At 36.5% G+C, this 14,028-nt stretch overlaps 1 protein-coding gene across 1 annotated transcript; it reads right to left on the reverse strand.

The window, feature by feature from the left end:
• Window positions 1-2,209: 2,209 nt before the first annotated feature.
• Window positions 2,210-2,710, reverse strand: LOC148193108 (B-box domain protein 30-like). Its single transcript, XM_088098080.1, has one exon. The coding sequence runs from the start codon at window positions 2,694-2,696 to the stop codon at window positions 2,310-2,312; it is 387 nt and encodes a 128-aa protein (XP_087954206.1). The 5' UTR covers window positions 2,697-2,710; the 3' UTR covers window positions 2,210-2,309.
• Between the last annotated feature and the right edge of the window lie 11,318 nt (window positions 2,711-14,028).

A 14,028-nucleotide genomic window follows, 5' to 3' on the forward strand; every position in this document is an offset into this window, starting at 1 on the left:
CTTTTGAGTTTTCATTCTCTCCTCATTCTCTCTACAAACCTCCTACTTCTCTCTAAGAAATCTTACTCTTTTCTTCTTTCGATCATCATTCAGACCACGCCTGAGTATTCCTAGTGCTAAGAGCTACGCTTTGCACCGATCAAGTTTTGGGTTTAAGCTGGTAAGTTCATTCCTTACTCAGCCGTGTGGTTTTTTGGCACATGCAAACCAAGTTCTGGTTGCATGGGTTGATCACTTTTCTATATGTGATTCTGATAGTATTTTGGTCCTTTATTTTGGTCTAGTTTTGTAATCAGTGAATTCTAATGGTAGAAGAAATTGTAGTGGTGAACCAGTATTCTGCACCTGTGAGCGTCAGTCACGTTTTAGAGGTAAGGGAAGCTTATATAATTTGATTAAGATTCTTGTTTAGAATGGTTGCATGTTGATTGATTGTTGAATGAATATGAAGTATAGTTGTTACTGCATTTTTGGCTGTATGAGTGTTTGAGTATAAATGATGAGGAACTAGGTTGATATAAGGTTTGATCTTAAGTTTGTAGTTCTCTGTGTAATCCTGTGGTTGTCACCAAAAGTCATTATTGACCGTTCGGTTTTTCCTTTGAGCATTCGGTCTGTACTAGATCCTTCCTTTGGGGAGAATTTCAGTTGATGACCGATCGATTTTATCTTAGTATACTTGTAAATAAGTGTCTGTCTAAATGTAGTTGTCTCCTTGTATTTGGTATTCAATATTACTTACACATATACTAGTATATTTATCTTCCCTTAAAAATCCATTATTTGTATCATTATTTAATTCTTCATTCTATAAGCTAAGTAGTGTTCGGTCTTAAACCCGACACTCGGTCTAAGTGGTGCTCGGTCTTAAACCAAGCGCTCGGTCTCGTCTCAGTAATCTATCATTACCATTTTTTAAAATAAGAGCGTTCGGCCAAACTCAATAATGTTCGGTTTCTACAGTGCTCGGTCTCAGACTAGCACTCGGTCTCTTCAGTTTTCTGTCTTAAGACTAAAAACTAAGTATTATTAGTACTCAACATCTTTCTATCTCTCGGTTTCTTCATAGTATTCGGTTTGTTATTAGTATTCGGTGTCAAACAGTATTCGGTCTCATTAAATGGTGTTCGGCCTAGAGTCTTAGTATTCGGCCTAGGCTTTGTAGTGTTCGGTTTGAACTCTTAAGGGTCAGTTCATTGAAGCAGATTAATTGGTAAATATATATATGTTTGTTCCATTAATTAAGTTACATAAGCTTACCCTATTTCTTGTCTTGTCTGTTTGGTCCTTTCTGTTGTCGTTTTCTGTTGCAATGATCATCCGTGTGGATGTGAGCAGAAGGAGAAGAGTTGCTGGAAGAAGTGGAAGGGAAGACCGAACCTTAGGACCGTTCGATTATTATTTTGCTTCTAGTTTTGTAGAACCGTTCGGTGTAGGTAATTTTGAAAACCGTTCAATCTAGTCAATATTTCTGTAAAGTTTAAATTCTGCAGTATTTTGGTAAGACCGTTCGGCCAGAATTGTACTACTTAATCTCAGAACTGAACTGTAATATTGTTAATATGTGATTATTCTATTATATGATTTTATGCTATATTTTTTGGGAGGTTACAATATACATATACATATACATGAGTGAGAGAAATTAAAATAAAACAATTGGCTTAAGAGAAAATGTCATCTCAGGTTTCCAATTTCTTAGTTATATTATCTCCAAAAGGATAATGAAATTTTAAAGAATAAATTCAAGCTAAAATACTTATTCACGTTAGTCATAAATTGATTCAACTTCATAAATATATAAGTAGATATACTCATTTAATGGTTTCAATTCCAAATTTAGTTTTGTTTCATCTTATGTTATAAAATTCGAATATAAATTAAATTTAAACTTATATTATTTTCTGATAATCCATAGTGTTCTAACATACTTCTTTTTTACAAGTATAAATCTTAAAAATTAAAAGTAGGTCAAGTTTAGCTTGAATTCTTCTCCCACACCTTCATAGACAAAAGTGTGGAATGTAGATCATGTTTTTTTTTTTATCGAGAAACCGAAGAAGTTGTACAAGGTTTTTGTCCGGCAACTGCATAAATCCCATTAATTATTATTACCCCGTGGTAGCTGAGAATTTTTTTTCATCATTTTAAAACAATATGTGAAGTTTATAATTTTGCTACCATAATGTATGAGTGACTACTGATAATATTATATATTTGAAGACTACATATACAACTATTAAATATGTCATTGCAGCAATTTGGTTTTCGAACATATATTGTCATAAAGAAACCAACACCATCTAAAACTAGAGAAAGATTAAAGGTCTCCTAATCGTTCTTGAACAAAATTCATCGGTGGTGCTGTTAGGAAGGTTCTGTTTCTGCACAATCCATCTTACTGGAAGAAGGATCTCTGCTGAGATTCCGATCAGATATCTGTGTGTAAGGTTCTGACATGTTTTGCACAAAAAGCTCCTCACATGTCTAAGGGCCAAAAAATTGGCTCTGTGAACCCATTCGTCACATTTTCTGCACAAATATGCATCATCTGCCTGACAATACAATGAAGCTTGCAAACCACACAGCTCACAAGATGTTGAACAACCTCTTGTTGCAGCAAATGAAGAATTCCCTTCAGGTGGTAAGCTTCTGCATGAGCCACCAAGCTTTTTCCCTTCCACGCCTTTGCACATTTTCAGAAGCTAAATTTTATGATTCTAAGAGTAAGGCTTGGTTTCTTAAATAAGTGTTATATATAGAGCCTGGTAGGGTTAGTTGAGTTAGTGGCCTTCATGACAACTCGTCATCTTGAATCACATGCATGTTCCTTGAATGAATTCTTGTGGACAAGGAGAAGAATGCACACTGCGTCACGTAATCTTCAGTGTTTTATTTTATTTTTCAACCCCATTATTTATTTGTCCTTTTCCAATCATGCATGCCATGGTGCCAAATAATTCATTCACATTGAGTTTTAATCTAGATCCACATTAACTATGATTCCGATATAATCTTAAAAAACGGATTTTAAATCGAATTTAATTTTTAAAATTTATATCCATTTATATTTATATATTGTGAACATGTGAGACTTTTAATATTATCTATATTATTTTTAAGGAAGATTTAATAGTTGAAGCTAATTTAGATCCATGTTATATATATAACCACGTTAAACAAATCAAACTAAAGTATTAGTAAAAGAGAATTTATGACTGTAGTGACAAGTTGAAAAGAAGTAAAATACGATATACATATATAATTTTGGATTGAACATCGTGAGTCCTACTTTATGTCACTGAGTCCAAGCTAAACGGGGGTCCTAAAAGATTATTTCTATGGTCTAGAATTAGCAACTTTTTAATGTGTGACCAAACAAGGGCCATTTGTTTCGTTGTATAAGGCCACGTGAAATAGAAACCCGTTTGATTTATGTCTCACATATTAATTGGTAGAAGACTTTTGTCTTTTTGTGACTTTCTTGTGTTGCACGTTTGGTTCCAGAATCTGGTATACGAAACTACAAAGGCAAAATGTGTCCTTGTCCGGACATTGTTCTTGAGGACACCAAGGTATTATAATTCACATATATGCTCGAAAACTAAGTAGCTTTCACCCAGTTTCATTAGGGAAGTGGTGAAAAGTGACTGGATCCAAAGAAATGCAAAGTTCATGGCAATGAAGATGAGTGTTTTTGTGATTTTGATGACTCTATATAGAACAATAATGCAAGTCTTAGTCTCTTACCATTCAGCATGGTACGTGGCAGAACAGACAACCGCTAAAAGGCGAATGACATTTCTTGTTGATTCATAGCAAATTATGGAATAGAACAAGAAAATCAAGTTCCAATACAGAACCACTAGAATCTGCTAACAAGTGAGTATGCATAAGCATTGAAAAAGCTCAAATACTAACAAGTTACATGCTGAATTGAAGTTTCATGTTTAGCCATGCAATCTATACCCGTATACACAAGGAGGAAGGAACAATTTAAATGTCTACAGATTTATACTCGTTGGTCTGAGTTTAGACAAATCTAATAAAAGATTTCACATTGAGTTTTTGATAGGTCTTTTATTAAGAAAGATTCATAGATACAGTCCTAATGAGAGATGAAAAATGAATTCAATCCACCTAACACATAAGAGATTGATTTCATTTCTAACCAAAAATCATAACAAAATAGGTTTACCAATTTTCTTTCTTATAAAGTGTTAAAATTACTCATATTTATCCAATCTAGACTTAGAATCATAGTTACCATAATATTTTCAATTTTTTTATTCATAATATTGTACTCATTTGAATTAATAATCAAGATGAACCATTGATTCTAATACTACTATGATGAATCTTTGAAAAAATAACTTATTATTAGAAATACAATACCCATGAAATGTGAACAGATCTCTCAATTTAACCTAGACCTCTCAATTTAGCCCATGATTCACATGGATTGGAGTTAAAAAGTTCATAAAAAAAACATGTTCAAAAAGTTCATATAACTAAAACACCCAAAAAAGAAAAACTCTATGGATAGAGCCAACATACCTTCTTTTTAACATAAAAAAAAATATTAATCATGAATGCAAAAATCATGCCAATTTACACCACAAGCATGACTTGTCTAAAATAAATGTCAAAGATCATTTACTAAGTTTATATTTGTTCACGTCAAAATAGAATATTAACCGAAGATTCTAATGTTTTTTAAAGAATTAAAAAAATACCTATTGAATAAAACCTATTTTATTTATTAATATTTTTCTATGTTTTTTTTAGTAAAACGTTGGTGTAGAGCAAATCGTTAGGATAAAATGGAATCTTATAAGTAAAAGTAAGTTGAAGAATAAATCAATGTAATTATTTCCTTTCAGTGATCACAAGATGTCATTTCATTGATTTTGGGTGGCATTGTTCCTTTACCCATGTTTCTTAGTGTTGGGAAACAACGGTATTTGTTCCTTCCTCTGCTAACCCAAAATGGGCACTATGCGGAAGCGTAACAATAAAAGTGTATGCGTAGGAAAAAATAACACCGGAAATTTTAACGTGGAAAATCCTCTCGGAAAAAATCACGAGACCTAGTCCAGAAAATTATCTCCATTATGAAAGTAGGATTACAGTGTTTCTCTCACTCTCTGAGGATCTCTCAATAAATCTCACCCTCTCGGATGGTATACAAAAAAACTCTCTTTTGCACACTCACAGTTTCTACTACACAGTGTCTTTCACCTCTCGGTGATGTTTCTCTCTTCACGGTAGTACCCGTGGCTTTCTCTCTTTCTCCTCCTGAATTCTTTCTTCACCGTTTGATTCTTGGTGAGTTGTGTTTTGCTGCACATTTTGCAATCATTTTATAATGAATGAAGGAAGAAAGGACAAGAAACATGGTTGGTGCATTGGAGCAATTTATGGAGCTTTAGTGAAGGTGGAAGACATTCTTCCTCAATATATGGTATATGAAAACATTGACCCTTCTTTTCAGCGTGTGGATGGGTCCCATTTTTGTTTTTATCCAACAAAACTCCCCCATAAAACTCAAAATGGGTATTCCATCCTTCATTCCATCATTGCATCCTGTCTTTAGTTGGAAGGTACCACGACACCAGCACCTTGACAACAATCTTCAACCTTCTTGGTTGGTATTGACTTAGTCATCATGTCAGACCAATTTAAGTCTGTATGAATTTTCTCTATCTTCAATTTCTTCTCATCCAATGCTTCTCGTATCCAATGATATCGGACGTCGATATGCTTCGAGCGTGAATGGAACATGGGGTTCTTGGTTAGATGAATGGTACTTTGATTATCACAATTCACCACATAATCATCTTGATCATGTCCTAATTCAGTTAGGAAATTCTTCATCCATAGCATCTCTTTAGAGGCTTCAGTCACCGCTACATACTCTGCTTCAGCAGTAGACAATGTCACACATTTTTGTAGCTTTGACTGCTAAGAAACAGCTCCCCCTGCAAAAGTAATCAGATAACCTGATGTTGACTTTCTTGAATCGACATCTCTAGCCATGTCTGAGTCTGAATATCCGATTAGCTTTAGATCTCCATTGCCAAAACACAAGCTTCTTTTGACAAATCCTCTTAGATACCTTAGTATCCACTTAACAGCTTTCCAATGCTCATTTCCTAGATTTGACAGGAATCTGCTCACAACTCCTACAGCATAGCCAATATCTGGCCTTGTACAAACCATTGCATACATAAGGCTACCCACGGCAGAAGAGTAGAGTACCTTGTTCATTTCTACTTTTTCTTCTTCATTCTTTGGACATTGCAACTTGCTGAGTTTGAAATGTCCAGCAATTGGAACACGAGCAGATTTGGCATTGTGCATGTTGAACCTTTTGAGAATCTTCTCAATGTAATCTTCTTGAGATACCCATAGCATTCTTCTAGAACGATCTCTGGAGATTTTCATTCCAAGTATCTTCTTCACTACACCCAGGTCTTTCATGGCAAAAGACTGACTCAATGCCTTTTTGAGAGCAGCTATTTTAATTTTGTCCTTCCCTACAATTAACATATCATCAACATACCAGACAAGTATAATGGACTCACCATTTTCATAATGCTTCACAAACACGCAATGGTCTGCGGAGGTCTTCTTGAAATTATGTTGGACCATGAAGGAATCAAATTTCTTGTATCATTGTCTTGGAGCTTGCTTCAGACCATAGAGACTTTTCTTTAGACGACACACAAAGTGTTCTTTGCATGGTTCTTCAAAACCCTCTGGTTGCTTCATGTAAATTTCTTCCTCTAGGCTCCATGTAAGAATGCTGTTTTGACGTCCAGTTGTTCAATCTCCAGGTCTAGTGTTGCTGCCAGACTGAGAATCGCTCTAATGGATGTCATCTTCACTACTGGTGAGAATATTTCATCAAAGTCTATTCCTTTCTTCTGGTTGCACCCCTTTACGACAATTCATGCTTTGTACCTTGGGCTTGGGTTGTTCTCTTCATTCTTGAGCTTGAACACCCATTTGTTCTGCAATGCTCTTCTTTCTTTTGGTAATTCTACCAAATCATAAGTCTGATTTTCCTTTAAGGATTGCATCTCTTCTTCAATGGCTTGCAACCATTTGTCTTTGTCTTTCATCTCCATTGCTTCTACAAAGCTTTGAGGTTCACCTTCATCAGTAAAATTAACATATTCATCTGAAAAATACCTTCTTGACGGTTGCTTCTGCCTTGTTGATCGCCTCAATTGGGTTTGTTGCGGAGCATTCTCAATTGATTGATCTTCTACTGTTAGATTAGGTTGATCTACTTCTTCAGCCATCTCATCAAGTTGTAACTCTTGATTTGTCTCAGCTTGACGGGTCTCTCCCCCTAAGTTGTTCATCACAATAGGGCTTTGATCACTTATCAGCTTAAGTGTTGGTTTCTCCACTTTCTTGATGTCTTGGATTGTCTGATCTTCAAAGAACACCACATCTCTGCTTCAAACAATCTTTCTGTTTGCAGGATCCCACAATCTGAAACCAAATTCATCTCTTGGAGAACCAAGGTATATGCACTCTTTCGCCTTAGCATCGAGCTTTGCTCTTTCATCTTTCGGAATGTGAACCGATGCCTTACATCCGAAGACTCTCAAGTTGCGATATGAGGCCTTTTTACCGGACCATACTTCTTATAGTATCTTACCGTTTAATGGTCTTGATGGTGATAAGTTGATCAAATGAGTTGTTATTAACACGACTTCCCCCCAGAATGACTTGGGATGTTTTGCGTGAGACAACATGCTTCTGACCTTCTCGGCAATCGTTCTGTTGAATTTTTCAGCTACACCATTCATTTGAGGTGTCTTGGGAGGTACTTTCTCATGTCTAATCCCATGAGTCTTGCAATAGTGCTCGAATGGACCTCTATACTCTCCACCATTATCACTTCTCAAGCATTTCAACTTTCTACCAGTTTCACGTTCAATTGAGGCATGAAACTCCTTGAAGATTCGTAGAACTTGATCTTTTCTCTTCAAAGGATAGACCCACAATTTTCTAGAGTGGTCATTAATGAAGGTAACAAAATATTGAGCACCACCAAGGGACCTTTCGAATGTTGACCAAACATCTGAATACACAAGATCCAAAATATGCTCTCTTCTTTTTCTATTATCATGTTTATGGAAAGATACTCTGTGTTGCTTACCTGCTAGGTAGTCTTCACATAATTCAAGTGGTTGTCCTTTTATACTCTGGAGATGATCTTTCGCAAGGATTTCTAATCCTTTCTCGCTCATGTGGCCTAGTCTTTTGTGCCACAACTCCTTACTTTCTTCTTGAGCAACATTTGTCTCTCCTTTGCATATCTTTCCTTGTATGACATACAAAGTGTCTTCCTTTTTGCCACGAGCAACAATCATGCTTCCTCGGCTAAGTTTCCATTTTCCATCTCCAAACTGGTTGTTCATTCGAGCATCATCTAGCTTACCGACTGAGATAAGGTTTAGTCGCATTTCTGGCACATGTCTTACCTCCTTCAGCACAAGTTTGTTTCCATTTTCTGTCGTCAAAGTCACTTCTCCTATGCCCTCAATTTTGCTTGTGACATGATTATCCATCTTCACTATTCCAAAGTCTCCTTTTTTATAGGATGAGAAGAATCCCTTGTGAGGAGTAACATGGAAAGATGCTCCGGTATCTACTATCCAAGTACAGTCATCAAAAGCAATATTTAGATAGTTTACCTCAATGATAAGGAACACATTCTCATCATTTGATACCACCACTGTTGTGGTCTTTTCTTCCAACTTCATTTTGGGATCTATCACATCAGGGTGTATAGTTCCATTCTTCTGATCTCTTTTTAGGAATCTACATTCTTGCTTCTTGTGGCCATCGTTTCCACAATAAAAGCATGTCAAACCTTTGGAACGAGACTTGAATCTTCTCATGACTTTTCACGTTTTCCTTTACTTTTGTGTTCACTTCTTCCTCTATTCTTAACAACGTTGGCTTCTGAGTGACTACTCATTCCTCTTTCTTTCCTTCTGGACTCTTCATTCAGCAAACTGTCTGTAATGTTATCCAGCCTGAGCTTTCCATTTGGTGTTGAGTTACTAAGAGTGACCACCAATGTGTCCCAACTCTCCGGTAGAGAACTAAGGAGTAGAAGAGCTTGTAACTCGTCATCTATCTTCATATCTACCTTTATTAATTGGTTCACCATCCCTTTGAAGGTGTAAAGATGCTGGATCATATTCTGGTCGTCAGAATACTCCAACTTTATGAGTCGCCTGACAAGGTCAGCTTTATTTCTCAGAGTCTTCTTTTGAATCATAGATTCAAGCTTTGTCCATAACTCATACGCATCGGTATAAGTCGATACATGCTCAAACAAGCTTTTGTCGATGTATTTCCGAATCATAACCACTATTTTACGATTCAGAATCTCCCAATCTTTTTCGGTCTTCCCTTCTGGAATTTCCGGATTTGTGATCGGCTCATACAAATCCTTGCAGTATAGATGATCTTCCATCATTGGCTTCCACTAGGAGTAATTATCCGCAGTTAGCTTGAACATGTCTCCTTCCATCTTGAGTTTCACAAGATTCTAACTTTTTTTTCGAACTGGTGGCTCTGATACCACTGTTGGGAAACAGCGGTATTTGTTCCCTCCTCTGCTAACCCAAAATGGGCACTATGCGGAAGCGTAAAAATAAAAGTGTATGCGTAGGAAAAAATAACACCGGAAATTTTAACGTGGAAAATCCTCTCGAAAAAAATCACGAGACCTAGTCCAGAAAATTATCTCCATTATGAAAGTAGGATTACAGTGTTTCTCTCACTCTCTGAGGATCTCTCAATAAATCTCACCCTCTCAGATGGTATACAAAAAAACTCTCTTTTGCACACTCACAGTTTCTACTACACAGTGTCTTTCACCTCTCGGTGATGTTTCTCTCTTCATGGTAGTACCCGTGGCTTTCTCTCTTTCTCGTCCTGAATTCTTTCTTCACCGTTTGATTCTTGGTGAGTTGTGTTTTGCTGCACATTTTGCAATCATTTTATAATGAATGAAGGAAGAAAGGACAAGAAACATGGTTGGTGCATTGGAGCAATTTATGGAGCTTTAGTGAAGGTGGAAGACATTCTTCCTCAATATATGGTATATGAAAACATTGACCCTTCTTTTCAGCGTGTGGATGGGTCCCATTTTTGTTTTTATCCAACACTTACTTAGTTTGCAGTTGAAATACAAGTAAAACTATCATAGGCAAAAACCAGAAGAAAATAATGCCAAGTTTATATTTTTTCAATGATGTAAACCACTCACCAAACCTTTCAAGTACATTTAAATGTAAGAGGAAACAAGTCTTCCTCGTCTCTGATCTCATTCCAAAGAACTAAAACTAAGTTTACGAACGAAATAACAATGCTACACACGCCCTTACAACTTCAGAGAAGTAATAAAACTTACTCGAACGAAAATCTGACCAACCCCATTTGCAAATGGCGAAGAAACTCCAAAAAAAAAAGAACAAATGACTTACACCTAGGATGATAATCTCACCCTAACTCTTTTTCAATCTATTTTACATAGAGTTTTGGAGGCTGAGACTTTAGAAAAGTCTCCTATTGAGTAGGCAACAAAAATAAAACTTAGTTTTAAATGATTCAAGTCAACGAGTGAGGGGCTCATATACCAGTTTTAAATGAAATAATAGCTTTAAGGTGTTTGAAGCAACACTAGACATGATGTACATCTCTGTACATGATGAGATCTCTGTACATGATGAGATCGTTGGATCATAGGTTGTGTTTGAAGCAACAACTCTATTCGTCCAAGATGACAGATTCAAGAACCATAGAGGAGCAACTTGCAGAATTCAGTAAGGTCGTTGATGATCTGGAGAATATTGATGTGCGATTGGAAGATGAAGATAAAGCAGTTAATCTTCTGAATGCTCTTCCAAGAACCTTCGAGCATTTCAGGGATGCCTTACTCTACAGTAAATATCAGGTAATCACACTAGAGGAGGTTGTAACATCTATTCGAACCAAGGAGTTTAAAAAGTTCCAAGATTCGAAGGCAATCGAGGAGGTGGCATCTGGGTTGTTTTCGGTGAAAGGGAAATGGAAGAAGTAGACTAGAAATGGGAAGAAGACAAAGTTAGAGGGTGTGAAACAGGTGAGATGTTTCAAGTGCCAGAAGATGGGACATATCAAGAAGTATTGAGAGAAGGGCAAAACCGTTCGGCCACAGGAAATTGCTGATGTGGCAGAGGCTTCTGAAGGATATGAATCTGCTGGTGTTCTGGTAGCTTCGTCTAAAGATTCTCAAAGGAGCTGGGTCATGGATTCTGGCTGCAGCTATCACATGTGTCTGGTGAAGGAGTTCTTTGAGAGTTTAGATCAAAGAGAGCATGGAAACGTGCTGCTGGAAAATAATAAGGCTTGCCGAGTGCAAGGAGTGGGGTCGGTAAGGCTGAAGATGTTTGACAATCGGGAGATGGTACTGCAGGATGTGAGGTATGTGCCTGAACTGAAGCGAAATTTAATTTCAATAAGTTCTTTTGATCTTGGAGGTTACACAACAAAAGTCGAAGATGGAGTGATGAAGGTGTGTACTAGAGATTCAGTGGTTGTCAAAGGCAGAAGGAAGAATGGCTTGTACATTCTGGAGGGATCCACAGTCATTGGTCATGTCTCGGTAGCAAGTGGGTGTTAGCAAAAATCAAAGATGAAGTTTTGATGATGAACAGATTTGCACAAGTCAAGATCCATAAAGACAAATTGAAGATCTCTGTATTTTATAAAGCTTTTATAATAATCAAAGTTGATGTAATAGTGCTCAAATATGTATTAGGGTTGATTCTTGTAATTTATATTTGATTTAGTTAGTTAATCGATTATTCCTGAGAATAATCAATTAACACTAGCCGTTGGGGGTTTCAGATTTGAAAAACTAGCCGTTGGGGGTTTCAGATTTGAAAAACTAGTCGTTGTACTCATTATTAATCGATTAATATTTATGTTAATCGATTAAATGCGTTAGATGGCCCGTTTTTGAAGAATGGAAGGGTATTAGGCTGAGTCTATAAAATGGCTCACTCTTTATCTCAAAAATATCTCTTCCCTTGTGCAAAAGATCTCTGAACTCTTTGAGAACTCTGTGAGATTGTTGAAGCTAAGGAAACTCTTGTCTGCAAAGTCCTGAAGTGCTATTGCGGTGACAGAGGAATAGCTTGTTCATCCTTGGTGTGTCCGAGGAAGTGCCTGGAAGAGAATCATCCTTCGTGAAGCATTCGAAGGAGGTGGTCATCCTTTGTGAAGATTCAAAGGAAGTGTAAGTTTGTCTCTTGTGGTTTCAAGAGAGGTGGTATTTCTAAACTCTTACAAATTGTTTTTCTTTGTGACTAATATTTGTAAGTGTTTTGTGTTAGTGAAAAAGGTTTATCTTGTTTGAGATAAGCGACTGGACGTAGGATCCTAGTGATCTGAACCAGGATAAAATCACCTGTGTAATTTTTCTCTTTCCCTTACTCTGTCATTTATATTTAATCATTCGCCCAGTAAGAAAAATTAAGAGAAAAATAATAAAAGGCACAATAAAAGTATATAACCAATTCACCCCCCCTCTTGGTTTGTTCCACGCTAATAATTCCGTTGCAGCGATTCTAACAATTGGTATCAGAGCTTGCTTTGATAGTCATTCAAATGGCAGGATCACATCAAACCTTTGCAGAGGATGCATCAATCAATAGACCCCCACTATTCACAGGTAAGAACTATGCATTCTGGAAGGTAAGAATGCAAATATTTATTGAATCTATTGATTGTGAAATTTGGGATGTTATTGCGTCTGGCTCTTCTGTTCCTACTAACAATACACAGGAACCAAAGCCCCGTGGTCAATGGACCATTGAAGAAAAGAAAAGATTTCAGAATGATGTAAAAGCTCGGAATATTATTGCATCAGCATTGACTGTTGATGAGTTCTACAGGGTTTCTGTCTGCAAAACTGCTCAAGAAATGTGGGACGTGCTCAGAGTGACACATGAAGGAACAAATGACGTAAAGAGGGCAAGAAAGAACTCCCTAATTCAAGAGTATGAAATGTTCCGGATGAAGCAAGGAGAAACAATTTCCGACGTTCAAAAACGCTTCACCAACATTGTCAATCATCTCATTGGACTAGGTAAGTCATTTGATACTGATGAATTAAACATTAAAATCTTGAAGTCTTTAGACAGGTCGTGGCAACCTAAGGTGACTGCAATCTCGGAGTCACAAAACCTCAACACCATGACTATGGCGGCACTATTTGGAAAGTTGAGGGAACATGAATTAGATCTTGGAAGACTTGATGAAGAAGAAGCAAAAGCCAAAACCAACAAGAAGAGTTTGGCATTAAAATCAGAGGTTGAAAGAAGCAAAGCTAAATCGGAAGATGAAGATTCAGACGAAGAGGAAAACTTAAGCCTAGTGATCAAAAGATTAAACAAGTTCATGAAGTCTAAAGGTAAAGGAAGGTTTAGATACGAAAAGAAAGATAATCAAGCATCTTCCTCAAATTACCGATGCTATGGCTGTGGAGAAAAGGGGCATCTAAAGGCAGACTGCCCAAATCAAAAGAAAGGTGAAGACAAAAAGGAGAAAAGATTCTTCAAGAAAAAGAAAGCATACATTGCATGGGAAGACGATAATGAGTCCATTTCAGATTCAAGCGAGTCAGATGAAGAAGCAAACATCTGTTTAATGGCAGATGATGATAATGTCAGCCAAGTAAGTAGCTCACATTATTCTGATAATAATAGTCAAGTTGATGAAGATGAGATGCATGAAACATATGCTGCATTGTTAATTGAATCTGAAAAATTAAATATTTCTCATAAAAAGCTGAAAAAGGATTTTAAAAATTTAAAATCTAAATTTGACAACCTTCTTGAAGAAAATAAAAATTTGAAGTTTACTTCTGAAAATCTAACTAAAATAAATGATGCCTTGAAAACTGAATTTACAAATTCATCTGAAGAAAACAGAAGTTTGAAAAAT

This window comes from Vigna umbellata, chromosome 9 (genome assembly GCF_029865625.1).
Source record: "Vigna umbellata cultivar VRB3 chromosome 9, Vumbellata_1.0, whole genome shotgun sequence".
Taxonomy (NCBI): Eukaryota; Viridiplantae; Streptophyta; class Magnoliopsida; order Fabales; family Fabaceae; genus Vigna; species Vigna umbellata.